This window comes from Coregonus lavaretus (genome assembly GCF_964263955.1).
Source record: "Coregonus lavaretus genome assembly, contig: HAP1_SCAFFOLD_570, whole genome shotgun sequence".
Lineage (NCBI taxonomy): Eukaryota > Metazoa > Chordata > Actinopteri > Salmoniformes > Salmonidae > Coregonus > Coregonus lavaretus.
This window is the reverse complement of record NW_028159672.1, coordinates 50737-65806: the sequence shown is the minus strand read 5'-3', so window position 1 is coordinate 65806 and position 15070 is coordinate 50737. Positions and strand designations below refer to the sequence as shown.

At 41.4% G+C, this 15070-nt stretch overlaps 1 protein-coding gene across 2 annotated transcripts in view; it reads right to left on the bottom strand.

The window, feature by feature from the left end:
- Nucleotides 1-245: 245 nt before the first annotated feature.
- LOC311122576 (uncharacterized protein) overlaps nucleotides 246-15070 on the bottom strand; it is a 32946-nt gene continuing 18121 nt past the window's right edge. Inside the window, exons 15-28 of one of the 2 annotated variants that reach the window (XM_084196917.1) lie at nucleotides 14876-15021; nucleotides 13871-13987; nucleotides 11818-12091; nucleotides 11469-11614; nucleotides 10459-10575; nucleotides 8406-8679; nucleotides 8061-8206; nucleotides 7161-7319; nucleotides 5108-5381; nucleotides 4732-4877; nucleotides 3762-4004; nucleotides 3359-3501; nucleotides 3009-3121; nucleotides 246-2917 (exon numbers count right to left, since the gene is read on the bottom strand). In XM_084196917.1, coding sequence (XP_084053043.1) covers nucleotides 2743-2917; nucleotides 3009-3121; nucleotides 3359-3501; nucleotides 3762-4004; nucleotides 4732-4877; nucleotides 5108-5381; nucleotides 7161-7319; nucleotides 8061-8206; nucleotides 8406-8679; nucleotides 10459-10575; nucleotides 11469-11614; nucleotides 11818-12091; nucleotides 13871-13987; nucleotides 14876-15021 — 2473 coding nt within the window. In that variant the 3' untranslated portion in view covers nucleotides 246-2742. The remainder of the gene's footprint in view (nucleotides 2918-3008; nucleotides 3122-3358; nucleotides 3502-3761; nucleotides 4005-4731; nucleotides 4878-5107; nucleotides 5382-7160; nucleotides 7320-8060; nucleotides 8207-8405; nucleotides 8680-10458; nucleotides 10576-11468; nucleotides 11615-11817; nucleotides 12092-13870; nucleotides 13988-14875; nucleotides 15022-15070) is intronic. The other variant, XM_084196918.1, reaches the window with a different exon arrangement.

Here is a 15070-nt window from a genome sequence, read left to right as displayed (position 1 = left end):
ATAGCAGCTTCCCACCAGAATGGGCTTTAGGTGAGGCAGATGAACCTGTAGCCATATTACTTCAACAGTATTTAACATGAGATCCTCTCTAAGCTTTACAGGAATGTGATTCTGAATATAAACAGCAACATCGCCACCATTGTCATTTCTGTCTTTTCTGTAAATGTTATAACCTTGTATTGCTACCACTGCATCATCAAAGGTATTATCTAAGTGAGTTTCAGATAGTCAGAATATGAATCAAATCAAATCATCAACTCAAATTTTATTTGTCACATGCACCGAATACAACAGGTGTACAGTCGTGGTCAAAAGTTTTGAGAATGACACAAGTATTGGTCTTCACAAAGTTCGCTGCTTTTGTGTTATGAGATATTTTTGTCAGATGTTACTATGGTATACTGAAGTATAATTACAAGCATTCCATAAGTGTCAAAGGCTTTTATTGACAATTACATTAAGTTTATGCAAATAATCAATATTTGCAGTGTTGACACTTCTTTTTCAAGACCTCTGCAATCCGCCCTGGCATGCTGTCAATTAACTTCTGGGTCACATCCTGACTGATGGCAGCCCATTCTTGCATAATCAATGCTTGGAGTTTGTCAGAATTTGAGGGATTTTGTTTTTCCACCCGCCTCTTGAGGATCGACCACAAGTTCTCAATGGGATTAAGGGGAGTTTCCTGGCCATGGACCTAAAATGTCAATGTTTTGTTCCCCGAGCCACTTAGTTATCACTTTTGCCTTATGGCAAGGTGCTCCATCATGCTGGAAAAGGCATTGGTCGTCACCAAACTGTTCTTGGATGGTTGGGAGAAGTTGCTCTCGGAGGATGTGATGGTACCATTCTTTATTCATGGCTGTGTTCTTAGGCAAAATTGTGAGTGAGCCCACTCCCATGGCTGAGAAGCAACCCCACACATGAATGGTCTCAGGATGCTTTACTGTTGGCATGACACAGGACTGATGGTAGCGCTCACCTTGTCTTCTCTGGACAAGGTGTTTTCCAGACTTTCTTGGGTGCCCTGATGCCTTCTTCACAACAATTGAACCTCTCCGCTTGAAGTTCTTGATGATCCGATAAATGGTTGATTTAGGTGCAATCTTACTAGCAGCAATATCCTTGCCTGTGAAGCCCTTTTTGTGCAAAGCAATGATGACGGCACGTGTTCCCTTGCAGGTAACCATGGTTAATTTTATTAATTGTTCAGCAGTCTTATGGCTTGGGGATAGAAGCTGTTAAGGAGCCTTTTGGACCTAGACTTTGCGCTCGGGTACCACTTGCCGTGCGGTAGCAGAGAGAACAGTGTATGATTTGGGTGACTGGAGTCTTTGACCATTTTTTGGGTCTTCTTCTGACACCGCCTAGTATATAGGTCCTGGATGGCAGGAAGCTTGGCCCCAGTGATGTACTGGGTCGTACGCACTACCCTCTGTAGCGTCTTAAGGTCGGATGCCGATTAGTTGGCAGTGATGCAACCGGTCAGGATGCTCTCAATGGTGCAGCTGTAGAACTTTTTGAGGATCTGGCGACCCATGACAAATCTTTTCAGTCTCCTGGGGGGGAAAAGGTGTTGTTGTGCCCTCGTCACAACTTTCTTGGTGTGTTTGGACCATGATAGTTTGTTGGTGATGTGGACACCAAGGAACTTGAAACTCTTGACCCGCTCAACGACAGCCCTGTTGATGTGAATGGGGGCGTGTTCTGCCTTCCTTGTCTTGTAGTCCACGATCATCTCCTTTGTCTTGTTCACGTTGAGGGAATGGTTGTTGTCTTGGAACCACACTGCCATGTCTCTGACCTCCTCCCTATAGGCTGTCACATCGTTGCCGGTGATCAGGCCTACCACCGTTGTGTCGTCAGCAAACTTAATGAATGCCATCTGTTTTTAGCAAATGATTGACTTCATGAACCTTGTTTCGTAAGCTACATATGTTAATGTGGGCTATTTGTAACACTTTTCTAGGATGCTTGATTGTTTTTCTTGCTTTACTGGGAAGCTTAGCAGAGTTAGACATGCTCAAGTTATTTATGTTAGTGCAGGGTGAGCTGCACACAGTGGACTTCCTGCTAGGGCACACCACCTCAGTGCTAACAGTAGAACACTGGTTCATAGGCATATGATTACTGAATACAATAGCTGTAGGATCAGCAGAGGCATTAAGGGCAGTAAGAGGGACATAAATTGGGTTACTTACACTGTGTATTCCAATGCCCCTGGGATAATGTACATTTGCTGAAGCATTATGACATCTCAGTGACACAATGGTAGGGATTAAATGAGCTGGACTTGGGTAGAGAGGTGTCTTGTCCTTCTAGACTCCATGATAGATAAACTAAGATAAAGAGGTAGAGAGGTGTCTTGTCCTTCTAGACCAGATATATAAACTAATATAAAGAGGTAGAATCTCCCATAAGTGTTCAATTGGGTTGAGATCTGGTGACTGAGACGGCCATGACATATGGTTTACATTGTTTTCACGCTCATCAAACCATTCAGTGACCACTAGTTCCCTGTGGATGGGGTCGTTGTCATCCTGGAAGAGATCACTCCCATCAGGATAGAAATGATTCCCCATGGGTTGAAGGTGATCGCTCAGAATGGCTGTGTATCTATTGGTGTTTACCTTGCCCTCTAAGGGGTTGAGTGGACCTAAACCATGGCCGGAAAATGCACCCCACACCATAACAGAGCCACCAGAACCCTCATTTACTGAAATGTTTCCTTTATTTTGGCAGTTACATGTAGTTAGCAGTGCAGAGAGTATGAGAATCCAATATCTCACAGATCCAGTTGTTTGACTTGTGACATTCCTCGTCGTTCCACTCCCCTGGGTCTGATGAACGGTGGAAAAACTCCACACAGTCCTGATCTTTCCCTAAATAGCTGTTAGGCTTTCCAATCTTCCAATACCTACAGAATAAACAACAGAGAATCAGACTGGCCACTCTCTCAGAACCTACTCCAGTCACTCAATTCAAATTGACACAGAACTATATCTTACGCTGTGGTCAGCGGTGTGCCGTCCACCCATTTCCAGGAGGTCCCCTCAGTATCAAAGTCAGTCAGACCGATCCAGGTCTCATTCCCCGGTCCGTATAACCCATTGATAAATGTCTGTTATTACGGCAGAAAGACAATATTGTTAATACAAAGTCTCCACTGCACACAAACACACGTGCACGCACAAACACACACACACACGCACGCACACACGCACACACACACACACACACACACACACACACACACACACACACACACACACACACACACACACACACACACACACACACACACACACACACACACACACACACACACACACACACACAAACACACACAAACACACACCTGTTCCTCTCTGCTGTTTATGATCACCAGGTCTGCTCCTCTCTCGTTGCAATCCTGTCTGCTCTCCTCCCAGGTTTTAATCACGGTGGAGGTGTAGTAGTAGCTGGAACCAAATTTCTTCCATCCTTCAGGACAGGGTCTCCCTGGAAATATCAAGAAAAGGTTCAGGACTTTTCTTTTCTTCTTTTTACTTGAAATATCTAATTTATTACACGGGTAAAAACGTCCCATTCAATAGAAAAATGCAACATGTAAGGAAACAAAAACTGGAACAAAATGTTTTTCCAAATAAACAAATAATGAAAAAAGTTATGACATTTACTTAAAATAATATAGAATTGTCACATGCATATTATGTGATACAGACAGTCCTTTCCAATAGTCCAGTGAATTGAAATGTTACCTTTGATTTTGTTGTTCAGCCTTTCTATCTCCCTCTGTAGCTGGTCTCTCTCTTTAGACAGGTTGTTGTAGCTGGTCTGTAGCTGGTCACTCTCTTTAGTCAGGTTGTTGTAGCTGGTCTGTAGCTGGTCTCTCTCTTTAGTCAGGTTGTTGTAGCTGGTCTGTAGCTGGTCTCTCTCTTTAGTCAGGTTGTTGTAGCTGGTCTGTAGGTGGTCTCTCTCTGCACAGGAATGCTGACCAGTGACTAATGGAACAGTAAAAAAGTTAAACAATGATTACATCACTGATGATTTAGAATGCTTCAGTAAAAACAACACAGTAATACAGAAGTTATACCTCCAGACCATCTATGTTCTAATATACAGTGAGTGAACAAAACATTAGGAAGACCTTCTTAATACTGAGTTGCACCCCCACTCCCTTCTCCCCTCAGGACAGGACAGCTTCAATTCCTCAGGGCATGGACTCTACAAGGTACCACAGGGATGCTGGCCCATGTTGACTACAATGTTTCCCACTGTTGTGTCAAGTTGGCTGGATGTCCTTTGGATGGTGGACCATTCTTGATACACACGGGAAACTATTGAGCGTGATAAACCCAGCAGCGTTGCAGTTCTTGAAACAAATCGGTGTGCCTGGCACCTAATACCATACCCCTTTCAAAGGCACTTACATATTTTGTCTTGCCCATTCACCCTCTGAATGTCACACATACACAATCCATGTCTCAATTGTCTGAAGGCTTAACAATCCTTCTGTAACCTGTCTCTTCCCTTTCAACTACACTGATTGAAGTGGATTTAACACGTGACATCAAATAAAGGATCATGGCTTTCACCTGGATTCACCTGGTCAGTCTATGTCATGGAAAGAGCAGGTGTTCTTAATGTTCTGTACACTCAGTGTATAAAAGTAATGTAAACCTGACTTGATGATGAATGCGAACAGTGAAGACAGTTACAGATGATTACCTGCAGGAGTACCATATACTTCCAACTCACACAGAGTGAGCCATTCCGACCTGCCGGGGATGACCACAACGACGTATCGACCCTCTATCTCATTACACTGGAAGGTATGGGCCTCTCCTGCTGGGATGTGGGAGATGACGACACATCTGAGAGAGAGAGTCAGAAAGATGGAGAGAGAGATATGGAGAGAAAGAGGGAGAGAGAAAGAGATGATGTAATGAGAGTGAATTAAGACGCTCTACAATGTACCATACAGATTCTGACTCTGTTAAATATATATAGCCACAGAATAGCTACAGAAGCATGGATGAAGACCAATGTATCGGAATACCTTCAAGACAGGACATAAAAATGTACAGACGTCTATATGTGTCACCTGGGGTTGTTGATGCCGTTGTCCTCCAGTGAGTTACCGATGCGGATCTCAGCACCATCAAGCCTCTCAGGACAGCAGTCTCCTCTGTTGGTGAGGGTGACCGCTGTTACTCTGTACACATCCAGCAGGTCCACTCTCCACCACGGGTTGCTGTCTTTCTGAGTGTGAGTGCAGGATCCATGGTGTGTGCTTTTTTTCCCATCAATGGCTTCGTAAGCTTCGTGATTCTCATACAGTGATGACTGAGCGGCCACGCCATTCAACGCCAAATTTACTACACGGACATAGAGAAGAATGTTTGAATACAGAAAGTACCCGTTTGATTGTTGTAAGCGTAGCCTGTGGTTGACAGGACTTTTTGAAGACTAGGGCCCTATTGACTGAGGGCCCTCTGAATACTTCACCAGCTGACACCAAGGAGGTAGAGGAGGCTACCTCAGGACAAACTGAGAACACAGAAACTAGAAAAAGTACATTTCCTAATTTAAATGTGTGTGCTTGCTAGCTTGTATTTATGGTTGTGAAATAAGTTATAGTAGTGATAGTGACTGCAGTAGTAATGGTAGTGAATGGTTATAATTGAAAAAGTATGTTGATTAATTGAGTGATTGATTGATTTATATCCTGAACACGTGGTAATTGATTTGGTGTCTGTAGCTTGAAGGGTTCAATAGTTACTAATACTGTTGGGGGTGTTTTCATGTAAATGTTTGCAACTTTAAATAGTTATAATTTATAAAGATTTGGAAATGTTTTAAGTTGTTTTTATATTTGTAGCTGGAATGGTTAAAGTGCAGTAGCATTTAAAATGTGTATCGTTGGCATTGAGTCCTTAAAATGTTATGCTAATTATTGTGGCTTGCGACAGCAATAGTTTCACTTTAAATATGTCTGACTCATTATTCTTTAGAAAGCTACTCCTCTGACACTGTTTAAGGGAATGAAGCCCTTTTTCTACTTCCCCAGAGTCAGATGAACTCATGGAAACTAGTTTTATGTCTCTGCGTCCAGAAGGAAGTTGGAGGTAGTTTCGCGAGCCAATGCTAACTAGCGTTAGTCAAATGACTGTAAGTCTACAGGTACTGTAGCAAATGCTAGCGTACCTGTACCTTGAGATACTGCTGTTTTAGTAACCACATCAACTGCTTTCTCTTAACTTTTACAAACATTTGAAATGTTGACCACTTTCCCAACAACTTGGACAAAAACTTAGAGCATATGAAATCTGAAATCAGAACAGAAATATATTCTACCAATCAAGTTATAGCACTGCGGGAGCACATAAGACTGATTATGTCACACAACTAACCCCTACCCACTAAACTAACCCACTATAACAAAACCTACACTCACTAACCAAACTACAATAGCGACCCATGGCCTACCTGTCTAAAACATTCACTATTGCTTTTGCAATGTACTGCTACTAGTTCTTCTGGGCTACTTACTACTACTACCTAGTCTCCCGCAAAAGGCTACTATCAACTATTTATCAAGCAGTCACTCCCGCCACTACACCGGCCTCAATTCTTCCACTAACAAACGTTTAAACTACTTCCACTAAGCAACATCATATTTCTCTCCCCAAATAATAGCCAAAAATATTTATAATTCTTTATAAGTAAAAGTGTATTATTCGGAATGTAGTTATTAGCGATGAAAGATGTAATCTAACTGCCTCACACTCCAAAGTAATAAGGTTGATATAATAGTCTATCAAAGTAATAAGACCAGATATTTTAATATATTTAACTTTGACTATATTTCACTGCTTCACTTAAGTAAAATGTTTTAAACTTCAACTACCACAAACATACTTTTAAAGAGCGGAAGCAAGTCACACAATTTTTTAGCATGGAAAATTACTTTCTAGTTACAGAGTCAGTAGAAATACAACATGTAAGGGAACAAAAATGGAAATTCTATTGAAAGATTCAAATTAACTAATGAACAAAAAAGTTATGACATTTACTTAAAATAATATAGAATTGTCACATGCATATTATGTGATACAGACAGTCCTTTCCAATAGTACAGTGAATTGAAATGTTACCTTTGATTTTGTTGTTCAGCCTTTCTGTCTCCCTCTGTAGCTGGTCTCTCTCTTTAGACAGGTTGTTGTAGCTGGTCTGTAGCTGGTCTCTCTCTTTAGTCAGGTTGTTGTAGCTGGTCTGTAGCTGGTCTCTCTCTGCACAGGAATGCTGACCAGTGACTAATGGAACAGTAAAAAAGTTAATCAAAGATTACATTTTAGTCATTTAGCAGACGCTCTTATCCAGAGCGACTTACAGTTAGTGAGTGCATACATTGTTTTTATTTTTTTCATACTGGCCCCCCCGTGGGAATCGAACCCACAACCCCCCCCCCCCAACTCATACGAACCCCCCCCAACCCCCCCCCCCCAACTCCCTTCTCCCCTCTGGACAGCTTCAATTCCTCGGAGCATGGACTCTACAAGGTACCACAGGGATGCTGGCCCATGTTGACTCCAATGTTTCCCACTGTTGTGTCAAGTTGGCTGGATGTCCTTTGGATGGTGGACCATTCTTGATACACACGGGAAACTATTGAGCGTGATAAACCCAGCAGCGTTGCAGTTCTTGAAACAAATCGGTGTGCCTGGCACCTAATACCATACCCCTTTCAAAGGCACTTACATATTTTGTCTTGCCCATTCACCCTCTGAATGTCACACATACACAATCCATGTCTCAATTGTCTGAAGGCTTAACAATCCTTCTGTAACCTGTCTCTTCCCTTTCAACTACACTGATTGAAGTGGATTTAACACGTGACATCAGATAAGGGATCATGGCTTTCACCTGGATTCACCTGGTCAGTCTGTCATGGAAAGAGCAGGTGTTCTTAATGTTCTGTACACTCAGTGTATAAAAGTAATGTAAACCTGACTTGATGATGAATGCGAACAGTGAAGACAGTTACAGATGATTACCTGCAGGAGTACCATATACTTCCAACTCACACAGAGTGAGCCATTCCGACCTGCCGGGGATGACCACAACGACGTATCGACCCTCCATCTCATTACACTGGAAGGTATGGGCCTCTCCTGCTGGGATGTGGGAGATGACGACACATCTGAGAGAGAGAGTCAGAAAGATGGAGAGAGAAAGAGATGTAATGAGAGTGAATTAAGACGCTCTACAATGTACCATACAGATTCTGACTCTGTTAAATATACAGCCACAGAATAGCTACAGAAGCATGGATGAAGACCAATGTATCGGAATACCTTCAAGACAGGACATAAAAATGTACAGACGTCTATATGTGTCACCTGGGGTTGTTGATGCCGTTGTCCTCCAGTGAGTTACCGATGCGGATCTCAGCACCATCAAGCCTCTCAGGACAGCAGTCTCCTCTGTTGGTGAGGGTGACCGCTGTTACTCTGTACACATCCAGCAGGTCCACTCTCCACCACGGGTTGCTGTCTTTCTGAGTGTGAGTGCAGGATCCATGGTGTGTGCTTTTTTTCCCATCAATGGCTTCGTAAGCTTCGTGATTCTCATACAGTGATGACTGAGCGGCCACGCCATTCAACGCCAAATTTACTACACGGACATAGAGAAGAATGTTTGAATACAGAAAGTACCCGTTTGATTGTTGTAAGCGTAGCCTGTGGTTGACAGGACTTCTTGAAGACTAGGGCCCTATTGACTGAGGGCCCTCTGAATACTTCACCAGCTGACACCAAGGAGGTAGAGGAGGCTACCTCAGGACAAACTGAGAACACAGAAACTAGAAAAAGTACATTTCCTAATTTAAATGTGTGTGCTTGCTAGCTTGTATTTATGGTTGTGAAATAAGTTATAGTAGTGATAGTGACTGCAGTAGTAATGGTAGTGAATGGTTATAATTGAAAAAGTATGTTGATTAATTGAGTGATTGATTGATTTATATCCTGAACACGTGGTAATTGATTTGGTGTCTGTAGCTTGAAGGGTTCAATAGTTACTAATACTGTTGGGGGTGTTTTCATGTAAATGTTTGCAACTTTAAATAGTTATAATTTATAAAGATTTGGAAATGTTTTAAGTTGTTTTTATATTTGTAGCTGGAATGGTTAAAGTGCAGTAGCATTTAAAATGTGTATCGTTGGCATTGAGTCCTTAAAATGTTATGCTAATTATTGTGGCTTGCGACAGCAATAGTTTCACTTTAAATATGTCTGACTCATTATTCTTTAGAAAGCTACTCCTCTGACACTGTTTAAGGGAATGAAGCCCTTTTTCTACTTCCCCAGAGTCAGATGAACTCATGGAAACTAGTTTTATGTCTCTGCGTCCAGAAGGAAGTTGGAGGTAGTTTCGCGAGCCAATGCTAACTAGCGTTAGTCAAATGACTGTAAGTCTACAGGTACTGTAGCAAATGCTAGCGTACCTGTACCTTGAGATACTGCTGTTTTAGTAACCACATCAACTGCTTTCTCTTAACTTTTACAAACATTTGAAATGTTGACCACTTTCCCAACAACTTGGACAAAAACTTAGAGCATATGAAATCTGAAATCAGAACAGAAATATATTCTACCAATCAAGTTATAGCACTGCGGGAGCACATAAGACTGATTATGTCACACAACTAACCCCTACCCACTAAACTAACCCACTATAACAAAACCTACACTCACTAACCAAACTACAATAGCGACCCATGGCCTACCTGTCTAAAACATTCACTATTGCTTTTGCAATGTACTGCTACTAGTTCTTCTGGGCTACTTACTACTACTACCTAGTCTCCCGCAAAAGGCTACTATCAACTATTTATCAAGCAGTCACTCCCTCCACTACACCGGCCTCAATTCTTCCACTAACAAACGTTTAAACTACTTCCACTAAGCAACATCATATTTCTCTCCCCAAATAATAGCCAAAAATATTTATAATTCTTTATAAGTAAAAGTGTATTATTCGGAATGTAGTTATTAGCGATGAAAGATGTAATCTAACTGCCCCACACTCCAAAGTAATAAGGTTGATATAATAGTCTATCAAAGTAATAAGACCAGATATTTTAATATATTTAACTTTGACTATATTTCACTGCTTCACTTAAGTAAAATGTTTTAAACTTCAACTACCACAAACATACTTTTAAAGAGCGGAAGCAAGTCACACAATTTTTTAGCATGGAAAATTACTTTCTAGTTACAGAGTCAGTAGAAATACAACATGTAAGGGAACAAAAATGGAAATTCTATTGAAAGATTCAAATTAACTAATGAACAAAAAAGTTATGACATTTACTTAAAATAATATAGAATTGTCTCATGCATATTATGTGATACAGACAGTCCTTTCCAATAGTACAGTGAATTGAAATGTTACCTTTGATTTTGTTGTTCAGCCTTTCTATCTCCCTCTGTAGCTGGTCTCTCACTTTAGTCAGGTTGTTGTAGCTGGTCTGTAGCTGGTCTCTCTCTGCACAGGAATGCTGACCAGTGACTAATGGAACAGTAAAACAGTTAATCAAAGATTACATTTTAGTCATTTAGCAGACGCTCTTATCCAGAGCGACTTACAGTTAGTGAGTGCATACATTATTTTTATTTTTTTCATACTGGCCCCCCCGTGGGGGAATCGAACCCACAACCCTGGCGTTGCAAACGCCATGCTCTACCAACTGAGCTACACGGGACTACGATGATTTAGAATGCTTCAGTAAAAACAACACAGTAAAACAGAAGTTATACCTCCAGACCATCTATGTTCTAATATACAGTGAGTGAACAAAACATCAGGAACACCTTCTTAATACTGAGTTGCACCCCCCCACCCCCCAACTCCCTTCTCCCCTCAGGACAGGACAGCTTCAATTCCTCGGAGCATGGACTCTACAAGGTCCCACAGGGATGCTGGCCCATGTTGACTACAATGTTTCCCACTGTTGTGTCAAGTTGGCTGGATGTCCTTTGGATGGTGGACCATTCTTGATACACACGGGAAACTATTGAGCGTGATAAACCCAGCAGCGTCGCAGTTCTTGAAACAAATCGGTGTGCCTGGCACCTAATACCATACCCCTTTCAAAGGCACTTACATATTTTGTCTTGCCCATTCACACTCTGAATGTCACACATACACAATCCATGTCTCAATTGTCTGAAGGCTTAACAATCCTTCTGTAACCTGTCTCTTCCCTTTCAACTACACTGATTGAAGTGGATTTAACACGTGCCATCAAATAAAGGACCATGGCTTTCACCTGGATTCACCTGGTCAGTCTATGTCATGGAAAGAGCAGGTGTTCTTAATGTTCTGTACACTCAGTGTATAAAAGTAATGTAAACCTGACTTGATGATGAATGCGAACAGTGAAGACAGTTACAGATGATTACCTGCAGGAGTACCATATACTTCCAACTCACACAGAGTGAGCCATTCCGACCTGCCGGGGATGACCACAACGACGTATCGACCCTCCATCTCATTACACTGGAAGGTATGGGCCTCTCCTGCTGGGATGTGGGAGATGACGACACATCTGAGAGAGAGAGAGTCAGAAAGATGGAGAGAGAAAGAGATGTAATGAGAGTGAATTAAGACGCTCTACAATGTACCATACAGATTCTGACTCTGTTAAATATATATAGCCACAGAATAGCTACAGAAGCATGGATGAAGACCAATGTATCGGAATACCTTCAAGACAGGACATAAAAATGTACAGACGTCTATATGTGTCACCTGGGGTTGTTGATGCCGTTGTCCTCCAGTGAGTTACCGATGCGGATCTCAGCACCATCAAGCCTCTCAGGACAGCAGTCTCCTCTGTTGGTGAGGGTGACCGCTGTTACTCTGTACACATCCAGCAGGTCCACTCTCCACCACGGGTTGCTGTCTTTCTGAGTGTGAGTGCAGGATCCATGGTGTGTGCTTTTTTTCCCATCAATGGCTTCGTAAGCTTCGTGATTCTCATACAGTGATGACTGAGCGGCCACGCCATTCAACGCCAAATTTACTACACAGACATAGAGAAGAATGTTTGAATACAGAAAGTACCCGTTTGATTGTTGTAAGCGTAGCCTGTGGTTGACAGGACTTTTTGAAGACTAGGGCCCTATTGACTGAGGGCCCTCTGAATACTTCACCAGCTGACACCAAGGAGGTAGAGGAGGCTACCTCAGGACAAACTGAGAACACAGAAACTAGAAAAAGTACATTTCCTAATTTAAATGTGTGTGCTTGCTAGCTTGTATTTATGGTTGTGAAATAAGTTATAGTAGTGATAGTGACTGCAGTAGTAATGGTAGTGACTGGTTATTATTGAAAAAGTAGGTTGATTCATTGAGTGATTGATTGATTTATATCCTGAACACGTGATCATTGATTTGGTGTCTGTAGCTTGAAGTGTTCAAGAGTTACTAATACTGTTGGGGGTGTTTTCATGTAAATGTTTGCAACTTTAAATAGTTATAATTTATAAAGATTTGGAAATGTTTTAAGTTGTTTTTATATTTGTAGCTGGAATGGTTAAAGTGCAGTAGCATTTAAAATGTGTATCGTTGGCATTGAGTCCTTAAAATGTTATGCTAATTTTTGTGGCTTGCGACAGCAATAGTTTCACTTTAAATATGTCTGACTCATTATTCTTTAGAACGCTACTCCTCTGACACTGTTTAAGGGAATGAAGCCCTTTTTCTACTTCCCCAGAGTCAGATGAACTCATGGAAACCAGTTTTATGTCTCTGCGTCCAGAAGGAAGTTGGAGGTAGTTTCGCGAGCCAATGCTAACTAGCGTTAGTCAAATGACTGTAAGTCTACAGGTACTGTAGCAAATGCTAGCGTACCTGTACCGTGAGATACTGCTGTTTTAGTAACAACATTAACTGCTTTCTCTTAACTTTTACAAACATTTGAAATGTTGACCACTTTCCCAACAACTTGGACAAAAACTTAGAGCATATGAAATCTGAAATCAGAACAGAAATATATTTGACCAATCAAGTTATAGCACTGCGGGAGCACATAAGACTGATTATGTCACACAACTAACCCCTACCCACTAAACTAACCCACTATAACAAAACCTACACTCACTAACCAAACTACAATAGCGACCCATGGCCTACCTATCTAAAACATTCAATATTACTTTTGCAATGTACTGCTACTAGTTCTTCTGGGCTACTTACTACTACTACCTAGTCTCCCGCAAAAGGCTACTATCAACTATTTATCGAGCAGTCACTCCCTCCACTACACCGGCCTCAATTCTTCCACTAACAAACGTTTAAACTACTTCCACTAAGCAACATCATATTTCTCTCCCCAAATAATAGCCAAAAATATTTATAATTCTTTATAAGTAAAAGTGTATTATTCGGAATGTAGTTATTAGCGATGAAAGATGTAATCTAACTGCCCCACACTCCAAAGTATTAAGGTTGATATAATAGTCTATCAAAGTAATAAGACCAGATATTTTAATATATTTAACTTTGACTATATTTCACTGCTTCACTTAAGTAAAATGTTTTAAACTTCAACTACCACAAACATACTTTTAAAGAGCGGAAGCAAGTCACACAATTTTTTAGCATGGAAAATTACTTTCTAGTTACAGAGTCAGTAGAAATACAACATGTAAGGGAACAAAAATGGAAATTCTATTGAAAGATTCAAATTAACTAATGAACAAAAAAGTTATGACATTTACTTAAAATAATATAGAATTGTCACATGCATATTATGTGATACAGACAGTCCTTTCCAATAGTACAGTGAATTGAAATGTTACCTTTGATTTTGTTGTTCAGCCTTTCTATCTCCCTCTGTAGCTGGTCTCTCTCTTTAGTCAGGTTGTTGTAGCTGGTCTGTAGGTGGTCTCTCTCTGCACAGGAATGCTGACCAGTGACTAATGGAACAGTAAAACAGTTAATAAAAGATTACATTTTAGTCATTTAGCAGACGCTCTTATCCAGAGCGACTTACAGTTAGTGAGTGCATACATTATTTTAATTTTTTTCATACTGGCCCCCCCGTGTGGGAATCGAACCCACAACCCTGGCGTTGCAAACGCCATGCTCTACCAACTGAGCTACACGGGACTACGATGATTTAGAATGCTTCAGTAAAAACAACACAGTAAAACAGAAGTTATACCTCCAGACCATCTATGTTCTAATATACAGTGAGTGAACAAAACATCAGGAACACCTTCTTAATACTGAGTTGCACCCCCCCACCCCCCAACTCCCTTCTCCCCTCAGGACAGCTTCAATTCCTCGGAGCATGGACTCTACAAGGTCCCACAGGGATGCTGGCCCATGTTGACTACAATGTTTCCCACTGTTGTGTCAAGTTGGCTGGATGTCCTTTGGATGGTGGACCATTCTTGATACACACGGGAAACTATTGAGCGTGATAAACCCAGCAGCGTCGCAGTTCTTGAAACAAATCGGTGTGCCTGGCACCTAATACCATACCCCTTTCAAAGGCACTTACATATTTTGTCTTGCCCATTCACACTCTGAATGTCACACATACACAATCCATGTCTCAATTGTCTGAAGGCTTAACAATCCTTCTGTAACCTGTCTCTTCCCTTTCAACTACACTGATTGAAGTGGATTTAACACGTGCCATCAAATAAAGGACCATGGCTTTCACCTGGATTCACCTGGTCAGTCTATGTCATGGAAAGAGCAGGTGTTCTTAATGTTCTGTACACTCAGTGTATAAAAGTAATGTAAACCTGACTTGATGATGAATGCGAACAGTGAAGACAGTTACAGATGATTACCTGCAGGAGTACCATATACTTCCAACTCACACAGAGTGAGCCATTCCGACCTGCCGGGGATGACCACAACGACGTATCGACCCTCCATCTCATTACACTGGAAGGTATGGGCCTCTCCTGCTGGGATGTGGGAGATGACGACACATCTGAGAGAGAGAGAGTCAGAAAGATGGAGAGAGAAAGAGATGATGTAAT